Source organism: Vigna unguiculata, chromosome 7 (assembly GCF_004118075.2).
Source record: "Vigna unguiculata cultivar IT97K-499-35 chromosome 7, ASM411807v1, whole genome shotgun sequence".
Classification (NCBI taxonomy): Eukaryota; Viridiplantae; Streptophyta; class Magnoliopsida; order Fabales; family Fabaceae; genus Vigna; species Vigna unguiculata.
The window spans coordinates 33,110,640-33,135,050 of record NC_040285.1 but is presented as its reverse complement, the minus strand read 5'-3'; the positions used below and the strand labels follow the sequence as shown (position 1 = coordinate 33,135,050).

Here is a 24,411-nt window from a genome sequence, read left to right as displayed (position 1 = left end):
GAATTAAGAATTATTTATATATATATATATATATATATATATATATATATATATATATATATATATGAATAAGTATTTTTAATTTAAAAAGTCGTTAAGTACTTAGTTCGTAAACAGCAATAAAAAAAATAACAACAGTACGTAGTTGATTTTGTGAATAAAAGTTATTAGATTTGAATATGTTACGTGTTATTTACTTTGAATTACAGATTATTTATTTATTTATTTAATACATAACTAAATTCAAGTAGGTTAGACTTGTGAAGAATAATTAAATACATGAGAAAAAAAGTTCTCTTAACAATTATGTTGAGTTGAAAATTTTAACTGAATTTTAACATCATATCACTACTTTTTAAGAAATATAAAATATTCAAAAATATTTTTCAAAACTCAGTAATAATGAAAATATATCATAATCCTTTGGAGTATAACTTGCTGAGAGGAGGAACAAAAGAGTACAGACAGAAAAATTGGATCCATTTAATAACAAAAGAGTGCAGAAAAAAAAAAGTTATACTCGACCTGGATTAGTCCATTTACTAACACAACAAGATAGAAAAAAAAAAACCAAAATGGGTCAGTATCTATCAATTAAGTAAAAAATCAGTGCAAAAAGAAAAAAACGTTACGCCAGCTTGCCGTGTTGCCGGATGGGTTCTATTTTCCAACTTTGCGGACCGGCTGGGTTGGACTGATCCATTCTATCATCCAGTTATATGTTCCTTCCTTATATATTTGTTCTCATCCCTATTTAACTGTGATAGAGTTATAATGTTAATATTTTAGTCTTTTTTCATTAATATTAAGGTGTAGTTAATAATAATGGGGGTTCAGGTAGAACAACCTTGTGGTCGGCTTTTTCTTAAGCGGTCCGAATTAGATTGGTACGTTTGTAAATAGGCCGGGTCGGTCCAGTCCGTTAATAAAGTGTGACGAAGTGAGCGGTCAAACGGGCGCGGGTCGGGTCGTTTTGACAGTCCTACTCCTAGCCTCAGAACCCGTTTTCGTGTCTTCCACTTTGCACCCTCCATTGTCGCTGTAGAAGAGAGGAACATAAGTGAGAGAAGCAAGTAACTGTACGGAAACCACAAGTGAAGTCCTCATCAAAGATTCACTTCTCTTTATCCCTTTTCTTCCGGTAATTTCACTTAGCTTTCTCTTTTAAATTCCATTATTCTTTATCAGTTGCATATCGTTGCATATCATTTACATTAGCCTAAGTTCTAAAATTCACCTTTACTTTTGACTTCTATGATGTATACATATTAATCGTCCGTACTTATTGATTATTCACAAGTTTAAACCTTAAAGGTACTTTTTGCATTTGGTTTTGATTGGATAAAGAAAGAAGGTATATGATAATGATTAATTTTTCTCAGCTTTTGAGTATTGAAAATATTTCATTGACAATTGAGCAAACACAATGAGTTCTCCACCTCTTTATGATGATGAAGACGATAACGGACCATCTTTCATTGACGAGACTGACATTATCCATGAAGTTGAAATGGATAATGAAGATCTTCCTGACGCTGATGATGATTCTGAACTTGGTAGGGAATTTCTGTAAAACCTTCTGATCCTTAATTTCAATATTAGTAGGGTTTTATGTGGCATGTCTTGTGTATTATTTCTCTATTATGTGAAAATTTTCAACTGTTATTAATTTGTTATACCTTCATTGTGTCAGAATTTAGAAGTATTGTTTTTCTATGCGATGATATATTTGATAATGATATTCTTTTGAACCATTTCAGAGGACGAGGATGGTGATTTTGTGCACAAATTCACCGCTCATACTGGTAAGTTTTGTACCTTTTTGTTTGTGTTTATGCATAGGTATCCTGATTCTGCTGAGACTTAATTAGATTGAGATCAAATTCTGGATTCTAAGTAGACGTTCTGCTAATGTTTTATTGACAATATATTATCATTGTTATCATTACTATTTTCCCTTTTTCAAATTCTGAAGTGGTGTATTTTATGTATGCAATGTATTACCAGGGAATTTATGGTATTTTCTTTGTTTTGTTGAATTCTTATATAGGGGAGTTGTACTCAGTTGCCTCCAGCCCAACTGATGCAGCCCTAGTGGCTACTGGGGGTGGAGATGACAGAGGATTTCTCTGGAAGATTGGCCAAGGAGATTGGGCTTTTGAGCTTCAAGGTATTTGCATGACTCCAGGTTTACTCATGGATTGATATGTTTCCATTTAGGACTAGTGCTGTTGCACAATAATTGGTAAAGTCAAGATATGTTACTTGCAATTTATTGAACATCCAAATGACTTTTGTTATTATTAAATTTGTGCAGGTCATGAAGAATCTGTATCTAGTTTAGCTTTTAGCTATGATGGACAGCGTTTGGCATCAGGAAGCTTAGATGGAATCATTAAAGTCTGGGATGTATCAGGAAATTTGGAAGGTAAAAAACTTGAAGGTCCTGGAGGGGGCATTGAGGTGAGATTGATAGTCAAAACAAGGTGTTATTTTGTAGTTATTAGTAAAAGAACATATCAACTGGAAATGTCATTATTTTTCTTGTTTTTCCTTGTTTTAAATAGTTGCTAAGTTAGATGTCATGAAACTTTTCAGTGGCTTAGTTGGCATCCAAGAGGACATATACTCTTAGCTGGTTCTGAGGATTTTACCATTTGGATGTGGAATACTGATAATGCTGCCTTACTTAATACATTTATTGGTCATGGTGATAGTGTAAGCTGTGGTGATTTTACTCCTGATGGTAAGTATTTCTCTTCATCTTAGTGCATTTTTTGTTAATTGTTGTTATTTGTGCCATATAATTTTACACGCTTCTGTTTATTTTTACTTGATACCTTAGGGAAAATAATATGTACTGGATCTAACGATGCAACCTTGAGAATATGGAATCCAAAAAGTGCAGAAAGCACTCATGTTGTGCGGGGTATGTAAATTGCTCTTTATTTGTGTTTATTGTGTTTTCTTTCTATGTCCCGGTAGTACATATTGCCGATTATTCATGCCTCCCGTCTAAATAGTTTGTGGTATTACAACTCTTTGTAGTTATTTTATTTTGAAAACATATCCTTGAATTTTCCACTAGAAAATAAAGGATAGTATGTAGTTTGAGCAATTTTTAAAATCAATTAAAAGCAGCTTGCTTCACATGCATATTTTATCTATTTTTCTTATATGAAGTAGGGACACCATTCAAGATATGAAACTTGATAGATATCATGTCATGATAGTTTCACAAAAATCTAATAATTTTTCTTTCATCTGCAAACTTTCTTTTTTCCTTTTTTTTCTTCTATTTTCTTTTTATAACCTGCTAGAGTTTGCTTTCTAGGCCATCCATATCATACCGAGGGGTTAACATGCTTGACAATAAATTCAACTTCAACTCTCGCACTTTCTGGTTCTAAGGATGGATCTGTTCATATTGTGAATATTACCACAGGAAGAGTATGTCTTTTCGTTGCATTTGATATTCACTGCACTGTTTTCTTTAGTCTATTTGTCTTGTCTCGTGTCTTTGCCTCGGGTATGTCTCATTATTCTAAGAAGCCTTTGGCTGTGTCTTCACTATTGATAATGTTTCTAAAATTTGTCTTATGACTTCAAGTTATATATCTTACTGAAAATGTCAGAGACAATAGTTGCTTAAAAGAAATTTGAGGTAAAATCATCTAATGAACTGATTGATGCTAAATATCTTGGTAGTTATTCAAAGAATAATAGCCTCCAATGTCAGTTATAAAGATTTGACTGAAGAACAATTTTTGTTGGACTACTGTTGTCTTGTAATTTCCTCTTTCCTGTCAAGGGCTAAAGGGAACAAGCATGTGAACATGTATGGGAATCAGATCATGGAGCGATTAGCAAGACTACTTTCGGACTATATTGTACCTATGTTTAATTTAAAGTTCACAATGGCAAGAGTGGTCTGATGCTTAATTCGACGTTAACTTCAAAGCAGCTGCCATCCTTTCTTCAATATACATTGGTCAAATTGGTATATCTTTGTCATGCCCAAATGTACACGGATAATAGTTACTTGGTGGACTTGTGTTTGGAAATTGAGTAATTAGTTAATTCAGGTTGGCAGTCTGTATGTAACCTAGCTAGACTCTTAAGGAGGTCTTCAATTTTACTATTTTTGTGTTTCATGGATGAACCAAAGTTTTCTAAGAATTTTGTCCTTAATACTGTAGCCTATCTTGTCCTGTTTTATGACAGCAAATTCCTTCACTTTCACCACTTTATGCCGTGCAATTGTCTGTTTGTATCTGCATTCTACAGATTTTATTACCTTCCCATTTTGTCTCTAAGAAACATGTTTATGTTTGACAGGTTGTTGATAATAATGCCCTTGCTCCTCATTCAGATTCCATCGAATGTGTAGGGTTTTCACCAAGGTATGTATTACGATTAAGAGACTGCTCATATTCTATCTATATGTGCAATCTTGCATGTGTACAATAGAAATTTTAATGGACGGAGAGGTTTTCTGAAAGGGATGAAAACAATGATGATGATGATGATATAGGTCCACAAATGCAATGTTACAGCCAAAAGTCTTTAGTCTTGTGGAGTGTTTGTTTAACGTCATCGTTTTCGTTCCTGGGAACGTGAAGACGAGAATAAATATTCCTGCTTTTGTGAGATGATTAAGAAAATGTATTCTCTGATAACATTATATCCAAGAAAATGACCCCTTCACATTTTAGACTGCGTATGCCCCGTGGGAAGGGAGTGGGTATGCCATGGGATGGAAGTTATCGCCACAATAACTACCTATTATCACTACATCGTTCTCTCTTTTCTATCTTCGTTTTATGTTTATATGTTTCAATTTAATTTTACTTCTTTTTTAAATTATTAAATATCAACCAGACATGATTATAGGAATATCATTCCTGGGTATAATATTCCAAGGAATATGATTATTGGGAACACTATGATACTGTAAAACAAACGTGCCCTTGTTGATAACAGAATGACAGGCATAGTATAATAGGGTTTGTTTATTAAAATGAGTGAAAACTGAGTGTCATGGCCTCATGAATTGTTATTAAACTTATTATAGCTGAACTAGAAGTTACTCGGTGACAAACACCGATTCAAGAAATAATTGTAGTTATTCACGAGGAATAATAGAGAGCAAAATGATCCAAACCTTGCTCAAATATGAATAGTTTATACATATGGAATTTTGAATAGTTTGTTCTCTTAAATTTGCTACAAGTCATCAATAACTTTGTTCCTTGAAATTGTATGATAGTGATTCCTGGGCCGCAGTTGGAGGCATGGATAAAAAATTGATCATCTGGGATATAGAGCATTTAATACCCCGAGCCACCTGTGAACACGAGGTTTGTTGTAATCTTGCTTTATTTATGCATTCAGAGACTAGATTGGTCTGTCTGCACCATACACTGGCTTATATCTCGTGCTTTAAAGTTAACTTTGCCTTGTGGGACAGGATGGAGTGACATGTTTGGCATGGCTCGGTGCATCATATGTAGCTACTGGTTGTGTGGATGGTAAGGTAAGATTGTGGGATAGCCGGTCTGGTGAATGTGTAAAAACATTAAAGGGACATTCTGATGCCATTCAGTCTCTTTCTGTGTCTGCTAATCGGGATTACCTTGTTTCGGCCTCACTTGATGGAACTGCTTGTGCTTTCGAGGTTGAAAATTTTCGGTAACCAATCCCTGTTGTAGCATTGCGTAGGATTGAAGTTGTCAATCATCAAAGCAAAATCTTTATGTTATGTCCATGGCTTGGAGGTGTGGTGTTACTATACAGAAGCCAGATTGTTATTTTTATGCCGAAAGTGAAAACTGTAGTAACATAAAATTTTCCTGGACCCGGACAATTTTATAACAAAAGATTGGATTGTTTTACATCGTTTTCATATTTATTGGCTTTGATGTTCATTCATAAATTGTGTGTTATTTACTATATGTTCATGTTTTTTTAGGGATTTTCACATTTACAAGCTAACATGGACTGAAAAACAAAAAATGAATCTTGTAAAAGATGCTTCGGCATCTTATCAAATCACATTGCCAATAATTTATACGCGGTTCAGAAATTAAAGAAGGGCCAAATTTGAAAGGATATTTTTCTATTAGTAGTCCTAATTCTGCTAAAGCCCAATGAATGTTGTTAGATGCCCATTATTAATAGCAGCCCTACTTGATGGTGTAAAAGCTTTTTGCATTAGCTGTGCGTAATCAGTAAGCTTTATTTTTCAAAATAATGTCGTAAAATAAATGTATAGATTTTGTAAGAAAAATAAAGAAATAAAATAACGTTTGATGACATGATTATAAGGACGTATTTTCAAAGAAAAGAGAGCCAAATTCCCACTATTTCTCCACTATCATCAGGAAAAGTTTTCTCTCTTCCCACTATTTCATCCATTTTTCCAGGTCTGACGTGTGTCGAAGCGAAATGAGTTATCTTGAAGTTACTTTTGCTAGCAAGTTATTCCCATTTTTCCTTGTCATGAGAAAAAAAAACGAAAATTCCACTAATCACCGTCTTAATAAAGTAATAGTTGATGTTTCAATGAATAAATTCCATGTATTATTCCTTGCCTATAGCGGTTGGGAATATCCTGATAACATCAAATATCTTTACAACACCTCCAATGCAAAAACATTCTAATTTTTTTAGTAGTGAGTTTATTCTAATCATATCATTTTTAAAAGTCTCTTACAAATTTTACAGTTTTAAGAGAATCGTGAATTTGTACTTTAATCTTTAACAGATTAAAAAATTAATTAATAGTAGAATTAACTTTTATTTATCTTTAAGATACAAGTCTTATTAAGACTCTCAGTGTATCATATCAGCGTACATTTAATAGAATTTTTTTAATAACTTAAAATTCTGCTTAAGACTCATATATTACAAATACTAGAGTATTGTCATGGTTTCTTTTTTTTCAGGATATGTTTGGTATAAATTATAATCAATGATTAATAGTCTCTTTTATTAAAAAATGATGTTTATAACTCTCTTCTCATTTGTTTGATAGTATTCATGAAAATAATATCATAATTTTTTTTTTCTATTGCCAAAGAATTTGCTTAAAGAATTAAAGAGTCTGATTAACAGTTATAACTATTTAAACTTCAATTACCTTTTTTTTTCATTTCAAGTGATTGTTTATTTCAAATTTAAAACCATTCACTATAAATACTTATAAATTTATTTTTAAATTTTAATATAAAAAGTTGTCGTTTTCAGAAAATTCAGACAAAATAGATTATCTTAAATTATTTTCGACACACAAATATGAAATTTTAAATATATCTGGAGTTACTTATTTAAAAATCTATTTATATATAAATATACACTGAGAATGAAAGAACAGAATAGATTATTTATCAGTTCATTACAAAAACTTACGTTGTTCTCGTTTAACGGCTTTTAAAAAACATGTTTGAAAATTGTTTTAAAGTTTGGAAACAAAAAAGAAAAAGAAAAAACATCAAACAGGTGCTTTTTTGTTTTTCTTTTTTTTTAAATGATTTTTTTAAAATGAACAGTAATCAATTTGGCCCTGATAATTTCATATACTGTTCTGTAATTTATTTATATTTTGTTTGAAAATGACAACAATTTAAACATTAAGCTTTATGGATAGAATCTCATATCTTGTGTCCAAAGAAAATGACTTCTTTCCATCTTGTAAATCAAGTTTGTTGCCTTATCTAACTTCTTTCTTAGGCCCTGTGTGAAAATTTAACGCGTTAATACACCACTTAATTCAGATTATTTTAGTTTATATTTTTTTTCTAAGAGAAAAATAACGTGTCAAACTCAATTTCATTTAGAGATTTTTTTAACCACTGTTTAGAGTTTGACTTCAATTTTTGGATAGAATCTCATGGTATCGTTGAAGCTTCATATTTTAAAATATTTCTGAGACTAATTTGGATTCAGATCTAACCACACTTAAAGTTTATAATCTCTATCTGATAATGCTTTCTGAAAAGAAGTTCAAGTTTGAAATCACAGTTAATTTTAACTTCAAAATTCTGGTTTTCAACTCTTCAAAAGTTTTTAACCTCTAAAAAAAGTTAGGTTAGACATTTTGATTCTCTGCATTCCTTTTTTTTTTTTCATTTTAGGGTCAAATAAGAAACATTCATAAAAATTTAAACCTAATTTGTTTGTGGGTTGTCACAAACGAAATGATAGTGACAATGCAGAGGACGATGAACGCAGATAGAGCAATAGAGAGTTTGAAAACATCCTTAATTTCCCAAATGGAGGGCAATGTGCCATGAAATTAGCATTTTGTGTCTTAATTTATTGACAACTTGCATATATTATGTTATTTGTGTCCAACTCAATACAACAAAAGAAAATTTCCAACTTGCAACTTTCACTTTCCTATACAAGATAACAATGTTGACATTTAACTAACCAACATTTATGTCTGGAAAGTTTCGTCAAATGCCCAATGATGCTTGTAGTAACAATTAAATTCTCCGCTCATTCTTCACCTCCACAAACAGTGCAGTTTATTTGAAGACATTTTTGTTTATTTAGATAGATCATAATTTTTTTAGAGTCTATTTTTGCTGGATTTGAGAGTAAAATAAAAATCAAATCAAATTACAACATATTAACATATTAATGAATAATAATTATTGTTTTAATATTAATTTTAGTCGCTAACGATTAACAAATAAATTTTAAATTTAATTTAACTTTACAAAATTTGTTTAAAATGAGAGATTTATATTTATTTATATATTATTAATTATAGTCGAAATAAGATTTTTACGGATAATCAAAGTGACTTGGTTACTAACTCATTCTTATTGTTATTATTGTAATATATGTTCATACTAAATATTAAGAATTAAAGACGATGTTTTATATTAGGTAAAAATAAATAAAATAATTAACATATATGTTCAAGAATTTATTGTTTAAGTTTTTTTTGTTGTAAATGATATTTTGATCTCTTATATGAATTTGCACATATTATTTGTGTTGAATCTTTCGTGTGTCTTTTCTCAAAGAAAGTATAACAATAAAGCAGTGAAAATCCCTCAACTTTAAAAAGATTGAATACTACTCAAATACTTGTGCTTAAAAGGAGGTGTTCCAATGTAAATAAACTTATTTAAAAAGTGAGTTGGAAGTTTAGATAAAAATGTAAGATGATTAATATATAACTTGAAAAATCTAGTAATCTATTACTTAAAAGTTTTGAGTTGAAGATGATATTTTAATATCTTAAATGAATTTGTTTACATAATTTTTTAACATTTCTTTCTCATAAAAGCACCACACATAGTATCTTTAAAAATTTGACGTTATTAATATTTTTTAATTTAATGACTAGTTAGATTTTGGTTAAATTATGTCTTTAATTTTCATTTTCGTAGCAAAATATCCATTTGGTCATTCTATTTTTTTATCTCAATCTGGTTTTTATTTTGAAAAATTCGATGCAATCAAGTCTTTTTCGTTAGTGGTGCACTAACAACGTTAGAGTCATATCAATTCTGGATTTTTTTTATTTTTTAATTTATTTTTTTTTTATTTTTTTAAATTAAAAATTTTACCACGTGTCAAGATGACGTGGTAGGATAGTGTGATGTGACAGTGATAGTGTGACATATCACTATTATCTCAGGTGTCATCTCATCATTCTCAAATTGGTCTCTGGTTTTTTATTTTTATCTCAATGTAGTCCCAATTTTTTGTAAAAATTAAGTAATTTTGTCTCATTCTAAATTAATACCAAATTTAATTTTCATATAAATTATACACAATTATTTCTATCAAAATTTATATTTTCAGTAAATATTTTTAACAAAATTAAGTTTATTTGAATTGATATTCTATATTGAACTTTATTTAAATTTGTTTTAAAGTTGTTAATAAAAAATCATGCTAATAGAAAAAAATCAAAAAATTATATTGATATTTTATTATATCATACTTTAATATGATTTTTTTATTTGAATTTATATTTCAAATAATTATATATTTTTAAAATGTGTAAAGTTCGATAATTCATATACAAATGTTTGAGTTGGTATAAAAATAACAATTATATAAATTTTAAAATAATTTTTACCGATTTATATAAATCGAAAATAAATAAATTTAAAATTTGAAAATAATTTTAAATAAAGTTGAATGTAAAACACAAATTTAAATAAACTTAATTTTGTTACAAATTTATAATAAAAACATTAATTTAAATACAAATTTGTATAATATTTATATAAAAATTAATTTTTGTTTTAATTTGGAGAGAGCGAAATTGTATAATTTTTACAAGAATTGTGACTAAATTAAGACAAAATAAAAATACATGAACTAAAATGAGAACAAGGAAATGACACCTGATATAATAGTGACACGTGACACTATTACTATACATCACACTCTCATTGCCACGTGGTACGACGTTAGCTTGACACGTGACACTATTCGTTAACAATGTTATTGCATCACTAACGAGAATGACTTAATTGTATCGAATTTCTCAAAATAAAAACCAAATTGAGATAAAAATAAATAAATGAATCAAATCGATATTTTGTTAGAAAAATGAAGAATAAAAATATAATTTAACTTTATATTTGTATATGACTGTGAATAGGTGAAAAAAATAACTATTTTGAACTTGAAGTTATTTCGTATGGTATCAAATCAGATGAGCCATACTCCGTAGTTATTTAGTGATTTATTTTATCAGATTAATATTGAGTTTAAAAAATATTTATGTTTTATTAAAAAAAGAAAACCTCTTGAACTTTAAAGTAAAAGGTTTTTTCTATTTTTTTTTTCCATGTATAGTATTTTTCTCATGGAATGTTCTACCATTGCTATCTACTTAACTTTCTAATCCTTTAATAACAATGCATAATAGCAAAAAGTGAAATTAGATTAATAAAGGTTAACCAGCATATAACGGAATTGACACTTGCTTTAATCTTTAAACGATGGTATAAGTGTGTGACAGCGATGTAAGATATTTAATCTTAAATCAAGTTTCCAATCTAATTACACAAAAAACAACATTAATAATGACACAATAATGAAATGTATAAAGCCATATAAGTATTTTTTATTTCTTTTTGCTATTTATTACGTTAAGATAAAATAACATCAACAGATTCTAACTGTAACTATCAAGAGCAAAAAAATAGGGAAAGCAGTATTTAATCAAGGCTGAGCCAGAGTTACCCTTTTGGAAAGTAAAAAGTGGTATTATTTAACATTATTATTTTAATTAATTCTAGATACAATGGTAAGATAGATAATATATAATTACTTATCTTTTAGAAAATGTGTTTGACACATTATTTATTTAATTTTAAAAATAAACTGTACAAATTATAAAAGTTTAGAAATAATAAGAAAAGATGTGGTGGAGATGGAGAAAGAAAAAGAAGAAGAAGAAAAAATACATGGAACATGGGAATGCAGAAGTTAGGAGGACAAAAACTGTCTGAGATCTTATCTTAGCAAAATCATGCGACACGGGTGACGCTTTCAAGATACCATTGTCACCAAATAATTTAATTCAATATTCTTTAAATTTCTATAACTTCCTAGCTACCTAGCTTCTAACCAATCACCAAAACAAAATCAAACTAGTAAACATAATTCAAACCGAAAAAAAAAATGTAATATCTCATAGTTTATACTTATTATTTTAAAAAATAAATAAATGGATCAATATAAAAATATTAATGTATTTCTTTTGTTATAATAAAAAAACTTTAATACAAAAAATTTATTTTATTAAATTTTCTTTTAATTTTATTATTGATTATGTTTAGTCTTTAATAGTCGTATTTATTATTTATTATATATATATACTTAATGCAGATATATTTTTGTAGATTTAAACTCTTTATTTAAGGTTGATTGTATAATAGTATTCATTTCTTCTGTTTTGTGAACAACAAATACATATAATAATATTTTGTAAACAATAAATAAATATTTAATTATTTCAATTATTACTAGAGCTAAAAAAATAATTTAATTATTTTTCTTACTAAGATTTTTTTTTTTATTCTGAAGTGAAATGTGTTAATACTTACATTAAATCAATATATATATTGACAAAATTTTAAAAATATATATTATTTTTATGTAAAAATTATATAAAACTCATGCAAGCTAAATACAATAAAACTTCAAAAGAATGTCTAAAGAAATGTAAATTTTTATATTTAAATGAACTCAAACAATTAAAGATAAACATTACTGTTAATTGTTAGGATGTGGTGTCTTTAGTTTTGAGGGTTAGATATTAGAGTATGTTGTGATTTGGGTAACTAGGTGGTTTGTTGAATGGACGGTTTGTTTGGTATTGAGTGGAAAAGATGGTTGGCTTATTTATCTACTTATCCACAATACCACCCTACGACCCATCATATATGCATTCTTCTTTCGTATTCTATTCAAATTATATATCTTCAAAAAATTGTTCACCAATTCCAAGGATAAAGAATATATATCTAACCAAAACAATTCTCATTTTAACAAATAAAAAAATAATATATATTAATTGTATTATATCAATTCTAGGAGTGGTCCACAAAATTTGTTCAATTATTAAACTCGATTAATATTAACTCCATCGTCGCGATTCATGGTATTTGAAGAAAACGCAAAAAAATCACTAAAGCAATAATATTTATCCCGCGAAGAAAATATGAAATTCTAAAAAATTTATGTATTTTTATTTTCATGATATTTATAATAATAATGGATTTTATTTTTTCTTTTTAATTAGGATGAGTTGAAAGTTCCATATTAAATAAAAATAAATAATAAATTAATGATCTTAAAATTTTGAGTGATAAATAATTTCTTGTTTCTTATATAAATTTATTCATAATGTATTGATATTAAATCTCATGTCTTTTCTAAAAAATATTCAAATTTTTAATCTCATCGAATTAGTTTTGTTTAAATTAGAAAGTTGAAAGAGTATAAAAAAAATAATTTTTTTTAGATTAAAGAGAGAAAGTAAACAAACAGATTTACAGAAGTGGTAAAATTGCTCTTCTATTTAAAATAATATTTAATTACGGCGTTTGATTATTTTTTTTATAAAAATATATATTAAATTTGAAAAAACTTGAAAATAAAATGTAAATAAATTATAAAATCTTCATAATATATTTTGGATCTCTACTTTGAACCTCACTTAAAAAAATACTAAACCATTTTTAAATTTTTAATTTATATTTCAAAATAATAATAATAATAATAAATAATAACAATAGTTTAAAAGATAATTTCAAATCAAACTTTAAAAAACGGTTATTTAAATAATAAATTGGAAATATAATTATTTTAATTTAATAAAAGTTACGTATGGATAAAATTAGAAAACAAATATCTAATGATATCGATAATAAAGTTATTTTATTTAATTTTATGATTGATTAATTATTCCTCAAAAATCTAATAGATATTTTCATCAATATTTATGGATATATTTTAATCCAGTACACTTTTCATAATTAAATTTTTATTATAGTTTTAAAAAAGAAGGCTTATAATTGTTTTACAAATTGTAATTTTAATATTTGTCAAAATACGTATTTAATTTTTTTTAAGAAGTATTGTTCCTGGATAATTGAAATATCATTAACGAATGAGTCTGATTAATCGGATTCAATCAATTCTTAATTATACGTTTAAGAGATAAAAATATAATAACAGGGTTTTTATTTGATTCACCGTAATCTAAAGAAATAAATATCTAATCATCTAGTTTGTTACATTAAAAATAATTGACCAAACCACAGACATCTTGATCAATTGCGATAATTTTCTTTGTTAGCTTATTTTAAGAATCGAATGTATAACATGCAACAGAGAAAAAGAAAACATCATTGAAACAGAAACTTAATGCTTCATTTGAGGTACTTGGAATTATAGGAAACACCTTAGTTAGAACAGTTGTTACACTTAATATATTTTAAAAAATTAAATATATTTTTTATTCATTAACTTTTAATAAAAATTATAACTAATTTGTTTTCAAGTTTTGGACAAATTTTAACTTTTATATTTAAAAATATATGGATTTAATTATTGTACTAAATTTTGCAAAATTTATTTAAAACAAAAATATGTCAAAGCAATATAAATAATTTAAATAATCTCATCAAATGTATTTATTAATAATATTAAGTATATCTAATAAAATTTGGTTAAATGAAATAAATTAACATATTTATAAAATTAGGAGATTAAAATAGTCAAAAATTAAAAAAATGATTAATTTTAATTTTTATTAAAAGTTAAAAAATAAAAATCATATCTAATGTTTTTGTCCGATAAACATTACAAAATTCAAATTAAATTGAAATGGGGAGATTTTAAATTTTTTAAGAGGAACGTGTTTTATTTGGATTTTAATTTTTGTTATATTATGAGGGAGAGAATGCAAAATTATTAGGTGACAAATTTGTAGTGGCGGGAAGAGAGGAAGAAATAGCAATTATGGATGCAATTATATGCTTCCATTCAACACACGAAACGCATCACACCCAATTACCTTCTTCCGTCTCATAACCTATTTTCATCATCTTCACAAACTCTCTTCCCAATAATTCATCCTATATTAATGCCTTTAATGCCACGTGGCCACCCACCTGTCATCCCAATCATTGAACCAACATAACAAATCAGCACCATTCACCTTCTAATCACACCACAACAACTGGCCCAATCATATCGCTCCACGTACACCACCCACACATCTTATTTCAAACCATCTTCTCAACTTCTAATTATCGACTTACCACGTTACCGTAAATAAAAAGTTTTCATCGTACGAATATTTATTATTTTAAAACATACAAATACTTTCAATTTTCATTTATATTTTATTATTACACAAAACTAATATTATTCGATATTTATGTACTTCTCAGTCATTTGTGTAAGTGAATTAACTACATTCATTACAAAAAGTTCTTTATATACGAGTCATAACTGAGGAGTCATCACAAGATTGAATTTTATTCAAACTTTGTTTTTTGTTAGTGTCTAAAAATGTCATCATCTCAGTTTAAATTAATATATTATTTAATTAATATGCGACAAATTAACTAGGATAAATTGAATTGACACATCTTCGTATACGTGTGTTTTTGTTAATTGTTTCTTTTACAAAAGTTGTTACACCCTAGATCAATCACATAGTAACTCAAGCACAAGCCTTGATTATGATAAATAACATAATAAAGGTTTTTAGGTGTTTATATCTATATTTATTATTGTAGTTATAATATTTTTCGAGGTATCATGAGAATAAAAAAACTTGGTTATATTTGAGAGGATAAACGTTAATTTTCATTGTACATTTTTATTATTTCATAGAAAAATAAAATGAAAAATACAAATTTAGATATAAATCTTTATTTTTATAAATATTATATTGTTATATTTGCATTACAAACAAAAGATTACCATTTGTTTATTTTTCTTGAAAAAATTAATCCAATATATAATATTTTATTTATTTACTAGTATATGTTACAAAATGATGATTTATTATGATAACTTGTTATGTGTTTATTGCTGAAGTGATGATTTGTTGTTTAACTGATGGTATTCTCATTTGAGCAAGAATAAGGCCTGACTCTCTGTTTTTTTCTCTCTAGTTGAATCTTAACTCAGGCAAAATAGTATATGATATTTATATGATGTAATTTATGTATTTTTAGGTTGATAACTCCTGTGTATAAGTGTGTATAAATACGTGAAAAAAGGTTTAAATATACTAATTCATTAAAGATGTGATATATCATGTGTTTTACTAATGATGATCTGTGAACCAATGAGTATGATTGATTGTAAAGTATGAAATATTGGACATTACTGAGATATTTTTAGTGTGTAGATATGTATTAATGTGATATTTTGTACGTGTTAATAATTACCAAAACTATGATGATATTCTCACTTAGATAAACAAAATTATCACACGACGAAGAACCAATGAAAATTACATTAACTTAAAAATTAACTTTATTAGTACTCGATTATAAACATATAAATCATGAAATTATTAAAAATTTGAGAAGAATCTATATAATAAAAGGAAAGATGATTAGACATATTAAGTTGTTAACATGTGTTAGTCTTTATGAATTAATACTAATTTTTTGAAATTAAGTTTGATGTGATTTATGATAAGTAATTAATATAGAGTTGTACACTGAGTGATTTTCTTTTCCTAAAAGAAAACGAAAGCATTATATTATAAATAGGTTGACAAATATAGAAATAAATATTATCTAAATTTTGAGGTTTTTCTCCTGTAAAATGCCTGCTATTAAAATCATGTACTGAGAAAAAGTTGTGCATGTTCCTTGAAAGTTGGCCCAAAAAGATGGCCGATTTGTCTTAATTTTGAGTGACTAATTCTACCCAACAAACGATTTATGGTGAAATGAATAAGGTGTTGGTTGCAAAAGAAAAGGGTGTGAAAGAGAATTAAAATATTCAAAAAGGTTGAAAAAGAAAGAGACATGGAACCTCATTAATAAATGCACGCAAAAGACAACGCCGTCTTTCCACAATCAAATACATTTCTGTTCAGGCCGCCAATAATTTTTAATTCTAGTTCAACCCCTCTACCTCAACGTATTTGCCTAAATTATCCATCAATGTGTACGTGAGACTACGAATTTAAATTAGTAGGGTTTGGGTATAGTAGTATAGTACGCGCATTTCAAAAGAATACATTATGCTTATTCGTAATTATTTTATTTATTGCTGTATCACTTTTCAAAGGTTGAATTATATAATAATTACGAATATTTACTTATATTTCTGTATTTAGACATAGCATATCATTAAAAGTAAACCACAATTTAATAAATTGAAATTTATTTTTTAAATAAAACATAATGTAAAAAATATTTAAACATAAAACTTAAAACAACTCAAAGCATTTAAACATAAATCATAACTAAGTAATGTAATAAACATTAGTATTCTTAAGTTTAAATTATAAAATATAATTATTTATGGCCCAAGCCATAGACGAACATGTTATCATATTTTGAAATTCTGAAATTGACACTTTAACTTACATTTATTAGTTATAAAAATTAAAATTATGTATATATCTATCGGAGATCATAATTTATTTATTTATGTTTAAATTATAACTCTGAATAACTTTTACCTAGAAATTTCAGATATGAAATATATATAAATCATTAATCTTTGACCATATTTCCCACGAAAATTATTGCTACTTTTTTTCTTTTCATTCTACCACATATGATATAACATACTTTATAAGAAAAATAAAATTGTTTATTACATTTTATGAACCATCCTTTTTAAAATTTAAAAAAACTAAATAATAAAAATATATTACAATTTAAAATATAATAGTCCAATATGACGTTAAAAGTTTCAAATGTAATATTAAAAATAAAATCCTAAATAATTCAAATATAAGTAGCAACCAAAAAAATATTACAAACACGATATTATAACATAATAAGTTAAAATCACACACATTTGCAGCGAATGTTTAACTTGTTATTTAAATTGCATATGTTTGTTATTTTAAAAATATTTTCTAATATACAGATCCATATATACATATTATATTAATTATAATTTAAGAGTTTGCATAATAATGAACTGTCTCTTACCTAAGTTTGATGTAGGATGGATAAAAAAGGGTAAATAAAATAAGTTGTTGCATTAAATTGTATCCAACATGCTTTAAGGGAAAGTGCAACAAGTAGTACATTTTCATTTATATTCATAAAATATCCATGGATGAAGAAGGAAACCTAAGAAGAAGAAGAAGAGAGAGTTTCTCAACACCCCTGGTAACCTCCAATACTCTATTCCAAACATTTAAGGAGTTTCTATACCTGCAAAATGAAGAATCCTTAAAAACTCTCGTAGAAATATAATTAAATAATCATATTCGTGTATCAGGTTGATACTCTCGCGCCAACGGCTTCATTCTCGCACAATGAGATCTAAAATCGACGCTTTTTGACTTGTAACTCACTGGACAAGTCAGTCATTTTCGCTTAGCAAGTCAGCCTGGCGCCCAATGGTGGTTTTTTTACCTTATGGGGTGGTCTAAGGCAATATATATGAGTCATTTCTTTATGTTTGCAGTGCTTGACGCAATTCCGGTGCCCCCAACATGAGTATTTGTCTAAAGAAAAATTATACTTTGACTTCCCTTTTTTCTTTTACTTTCATCCTTATTTCTTGATGTGGTTTAGTGTGGGTCATTGATTCTTTCAAAGAAAAAAATAGTAGTACATTAATTAATGACCTACACTAAACCACGTCACGGAGTAAATGATGAGGGTCAAAAAATGTGAGTCATAATATCATTGTCCTTGTCTAAAAGTCAATATTTCTTGTCCAATCATGATTCCTTGAGTTCCAACTTGTTTTCCTCCATCAAAATTGTTTTCTATTGATTTATTTCACACACTTACAATAGAAATTATAAGTAAAAAAATATAAAACAACTAAAATACAAAACAATACAAAAATAACATAAAACTTGAAAATTAAAAAAGATGAAATTTGTGAAGAAATTAAATTTATTCACAAAATTTAACACCAATAATAAATAAAAAACAACATTATCAATTCTCCTGTCCCAAGGGAATATTTTCTCCTTGTTTTAAAATCATTGCAGTAGTTACAAATACATTGTGCTATATCATAATTGTCATGATTCATGGACATTTGTTATTGTACATATGAAACATAATGAGTTCATGTTAAACTTTTTTATGTGATAAAATCATTGATGTTATCATGTCAGATGTGTTTGTTAGGAAATCAATTTGATTTAGGTTGAACATAATATAAATATTAATCTGCAAAGAACATATGAAATAGATATAAGTTATATCGATAATTTGAATCGCATAGAATAAAATTTTAAGTAGAAAAAAGATGATGAAAGATAGTTTTCATTAAGAGATCAAGAATCATCAAAATGTTATGAGCGTGAACTCTATCATAACCTTGTTAATATATAAACTGAATTATAATATATGATTTTGTTAAACTTTAAGTAGACATTAATTTTACACCAGTGCGTACTTTCATTTAAATAAAGTGTGTATTTTCAATATTGATTTTATGTATTATTGTATTTTTCTAGTATATTATTTATATTGTGTTATCAAGTTTGTTCGTTACTATTTACAATAAAAAATATTCAAAATGTGAGTGTAAATCACACATAAATTTTATATGGGATAAAAATGACATAACTAAATAATAGAAAAAAAATCATAAACTTTTTATTTTAAGATTGAGTTAAAAATAGTGTCAATTTTTTATATGACTTTGATTCCATGATGAATTGATAGAACAAATAATATTAATTAATCATGTGAGTTGAATTCAGGTTAAAGAAAAATTAAAACAATAACAATTTTTTAATTATATATATATATATATATATATATATATATATATATATATATATATATATATATGTGTGTGTGTGTGTTTTTTTTCCTTCTATTATGTACATAATGTTATTTAATTTATTTTGACAATGATAACATAATCCTTCCATTTTAAACTCTGTCAATATTTACCAATCACTTATTATTATTAGGGTTGACTCAAGGATAAAGCGAGTAAAACACTCGCTTGAGGCCTTAAGGATAAAAAGACTTCAAATTTTTTTATTATTAATATTTCTTTATTAAATTTTGTTTAAGAAAAAAAAATGTCTCAATTTTTTTTAATACTAATTAATATGCATCGATTAAACTAATTATAGAATTATGTTTAAGATAAAAAACCTCAAAAAAATATTTGATTACTAATACAACTCTATTAAATTAATTATAAGTTTATGTTTAAAAATAAAATAAAATAAAATAATTATTAGTGAATATTAATTTTTATTAATAGTAAAAATTATAATTAATGAGTTAAAATATATTTTTAGTAAATTATAATTTTGTTCACAAGGAAGAGAATGATTAGCTATCTTTATTCTCTTATAATAAATTTGGATTCTATTTTCTTCTTTTGTCTCTGTATGACTTCTCTTACTTTTCCTTACTTTATTTTCTTCTAATAGTCTTTTTTGTAGGGTACTGATATATTACATCCCTTAAATCTATTGAATCTCATGTTGTTTGTGTATACCAATCTTTTCATCCTCATTTATGATTAGTATGTTTTTTCTTTCTAGTTGTGTTGTTGTTATTTTTATTCTGTTTTGGATTTGTATTAAAATTAGAAATATGTTTTTTTTGACTAGTTTTGTTTTTCGGTACTTTTAGATTTACAAAGTCTTATTTTTTTTTGCATATATCTTGAGGAGAAGCTGGAGTTTTTTACAAAACTATTAATTATATTATGGTTTAGTCTTTTGGCGGATAATAAATTAATCAGAGCATAATTCAAAGTTGAGTTTCCTCTAGAAAGATAATTCAAGTTTAAGAAGAAAAAAATACTTACTATCGAGTTTAGAAAAAACAATATTTTTTTAATTATTTTTATTAATGATTAATTTTAAAATAAATAACTTTGCAAGTTTGTGAAAAAAATTAGACTTAAGAACGAAAAAGAAACTTGAAACATCAAGATACTGTAAGTCTATTATCAAATTTATTTTCTTGACAACTAGAACCAGATCTTGTTGTTTTAATTCATTTGTTTTATATATTTATCTTTAGTAGTGTTTTATATATTATCATTTTTTATTTCATATAAAAATATATAGATATGTCAACTAGAAAATTTGAATTAGGCTATTCAAGAATTCAAAAAAAAAAAAGAAGAAGAAGAATTGAGACTTTAATTGCGTAACAAAAAGGAGTTATGAACAAAAAATAGCAAATGTCTTGTGTATTCTTGTGTGTAGATATTGCATTTTTGAAAGAAAAATGCTTAAAGCTTGAAAAATCTTTAAAACATGATAATTTGTTGGATATCGATGGATTTGATTTAATTTTAGAATTAAATATCTTAAGGGAAATTATTTGTTTAGAAAATGATAAATCAATTTACATTCTTATTTGTATAAAAAAATAAATTATTTTCTAAATGTATATATAACTTATAGAATAATGTTAAGAATAATGTTAATAATTATAGTGTAAGTTGTTTCAGTCAAAAGAAGTTTCTCAAAGTTAAATATAATAATTTTTTTATTAAGATCAACAGAGAAAAATTAAACAAACTAGTTATATTATCTATTAAGAAATATTAAATGAAATTAATTATATAAATTTAATAAATAATTTAACATAAAAAAAACTCAAAAAAATAAATTTTAAATAAAATAATTTCTTAAGTTTGTTTTATACTTGTTGAGTCGCCCCTACTTATTATTCCACTTTCATGTTCATACATGAAATCGTGATTCACAGCTAATCAGCTTCTAAATTTGTTTGCTTAAAAAAATAAAAGAAATCTAAAACAGAAAGTACAAGTTGTAATATATCTGAAACGCGAAAAATAGTAGATTTCAATATTCCACCGTCGGATTGGAAGAGGAAAAGTATGAATGTATTTTATATTGATTGATTCCAAAATGCCACACTTGGTGAATAATTAATGTAGGAAGCAATTATTTTTAAATTAGGCCCAGTTTAACTATGGATTAATTAATTTTGTCCTAACAAAACTACTCCACAAATGTCAGATGCCAAACATGCTTGTGATATCATTACAATCTAGCCAGTTTTTGGAATCCATACAACCATTTTTTTATTTATAAACAATAATATTAAATTTTGGATTATTCTGAGTTATCATCACATTTTTAAACTCATATGTCGATTCGTTTATAAATAATCTTTAAAACTTAAAATTAACTTTTTTTCGGGGTTATATATCTTTTCATTCTACATTGAAATGAAAAATAATTAAGAAAAAAAATTACATAAGTTTTAAAGTTATATTTTCATTAGTCATTAATATTTTAATACTAAAGAGTTCATTTTAAATTTAGAAAATTCAGATATAAATAATAAAAAGTATAGTATTTATATATAACTAATGACATCATAAGATAAATAAAATTAAAACTTAATTAAATTTTTAAGTTCTTACGGATATTCAATTGATTATATTAACTTTTATAATTTTAATATTTAAATTTTATATCTTTTAACTGAAATTTTATGTTAACCGAATAACATGATTGTCTTACTGAATTCTCTTAGTATGATAAAAACAATTTTAGTCGAAAATGTGTTGAACAAATTAACATCATCAGCTATATCAACAGTAGTTATGACTATCATTTCTTAACTGATGTAAATGATGATATAAAGGCTGTAACAAAATATAATGATCCATCGTACGATATTTTTTCATTAAAAATAATAAAACTTCATTATCGTTTTATATTAATAACAACATAATTCGATATTAACCACGGAAAATTATAGTTTTTAAAGAATATAACAAAAAACATATAAACTCAATTAAAAATACCAAAATTTTATCAACTACGTAGAAATAAATTAATCCTAAAATTCTTAATTAATTAATATCTGAACATCTTTTTCATATCACTAGTAATTATCAGAAAACAAATATTTTCTATTGCTATAATATATCTTATTTTTTAAGTATCCTATTTTTCATTAACGTATAATGGTTGGTTATTAATGTAAAGCATTTGAAAATTAAATAAGTATTAATATTAATTAAATTTAATACATATTTGTATATACCATTAAAACATAAAAAAAAATATTGACTCATATTTTAAACTATTTCAATTATATATACATAACTATATATATATATATATATATATATATATATATATATATATATATATATATATATATTAATGGGCATCTATTTTATTTGGATTGCTTAAAGTTTACTGTATATATACAAAAATTCACGTAACGATGTTATCTGTCAAAAATAGTATATTTTTAAAATTGATAACACCAATGAAATCTTATTCAAAAATAAGTAAAAAATTAGAATTTAAATGATTTAGCGATGAAATTTAATTTGCGATATATGAATTTTGAAATACGAATGAATTAAATAATTCGGATAAACTTGTTGACACATATGTGAATGATTTTTAGTTAGATATTTTATTCTTTACTAGAAATATATTAATGTATAATGTATAAATTCCATGTTGAAAAATGTTTTTGATAGTTTGAAGGAGTAAATCAAGACAAACTTAAGAGGATTTTAACTTAATAGAATTTATGGATAATACAGATGTATTAAATCCTTAATTTTAAAAAAATGTTACGTCATCAACCTCCTTAGTATTTAATAAAATGTCAAAAATTTAGGATATTTTGTAAAATGTAAGACAAAATCTGATAACAAAATTTCTAATTAAAGTTATGATACCATTAATTCAAATTTATACATACTGTTAAGAATGTCAACTTTCACCAGTTAATTATTATTATTATAATAATAATTATTATTGTTGTTGTTGTTCAACCTTAAATATCTGGTAGTACCCCTCTTATTGGTCCCACTTCACAACATGTAGCTACTTTTTTTGAATTTCAAACTCAAGTACCGTTTTACTTTTGGATCTACCTCAACACATATCACACTGTGATGCATCTTCATAATTTTATCACTTTTCCTCTTTTAAATTTATTTTCAAGTAAAATTTACACTCACAAAAAAAAGAAAAGAAAGATAAAGATGTTTACAATGAAATTAAAGTTTAGAGAGTTTGAAAATTTTGGAAGAACCATGTGCCGCCCTCCTACACAATTGATGTTTATATTATTTAATAATTATATTTTAGGTTAAATTCGTATATTTTACTTGTAATAAACATTTTCTTTACCATATTATTCAGTCGTTGTTGAGATGTTTATGTAAAATATTGATTGATATTAAAACTATTATGAGAAATCATGTGATTGAAACGAATCTTTATAGTTCAGTATATTAATGTTTTTACGAATCCCTTAGTTTCATGATGTTCAATTTTTCATTTGCGTCATAAATTTGTGTCACCGTGATCTCATATCTTAAGTATGATTATATAAAATATTACGAAAATTTAATGATTTGATTTGTCTCTTACCATGCATGCGCATATATATATATATATATATATATATATATATATATATATATATATATATATATATATATATATATTTATTTATACTTCAATATATTAAATGCTTTTCTATTTGATCGTGACCTTACATGAAAAAATTATATGAAATTTTGAAAAAAGAATTATTGTTTCTCTTGTTTCGTGATTCTTTAGCAAAGTTACGGATTTGGAATTTATTTAAAAATGCGTGTTAAGTTGTGGTGCATGGAAGACAAAATTATTTGTAGTCTAATGTTATAATGAAAAGGAAAACAATTTTTTGTTGATGTACTTCAATGCTT

General features: G+C 25.8%; 1 protein-coding gene across 1 annotated transcript; it reads left to right on the top strand.

The window, feature by feature from the left end:
• Positions 1–963: 963 nt before the first annotated feature.
• Positions 964–5,905, top strand: LOC114189606 (angio-associated migratory cell protein). The gene is made up of 11 exons (XM_028078218.1): positions 964–1,141; positions 1,383–1,556; positions 1,761–1,805; positions 2,051–2,170; positions 2,318–2,463; positions 2,599–2,746; positions 2,846–2,929; positions 3,335–3,450; positions 4,339–4,403; positions 5,270–5,360; positions 5,471–5,905. The coding sequence occupies exons 2-11, from the start codon at positions 1,427–1,429 to the stop codon at positions 5,693–5,695; spliced, it is 1,170 nt and encodes a 389-aa protein (XP_027934019.1). The 5' UTR covers positions 964–1,141; positions 1,383–1,426; the 3' UTR covers positions 5,696–5,905.
• The last annotated feature ends 18,506 nt before the right edge of the window (positions 5,906–24,411 follow it).

Coding starts and splice junctions, on each gene's coding strand:
- LOC114189606 (XM_028078218.1), top strand. CDS start 1,427: ATGAGTTCTCCACCTCTTTATGATGATGAAGACGATAACGGACCATCT. Junction 1,806..2,050: donor CAAATTCACCGCTCATACTG/GTAAGTTTTGTA, acceptor ATTCTTATATAG/GGGAGTTGTACTCAGTTGCC. Junction 5,361..5,470: donor GAGCCACCTGTGAACACGAG/GTTTGTTGTAAT, acceptor CTTGTGGGACAG/GATGGAGTGACATGTTTGGC.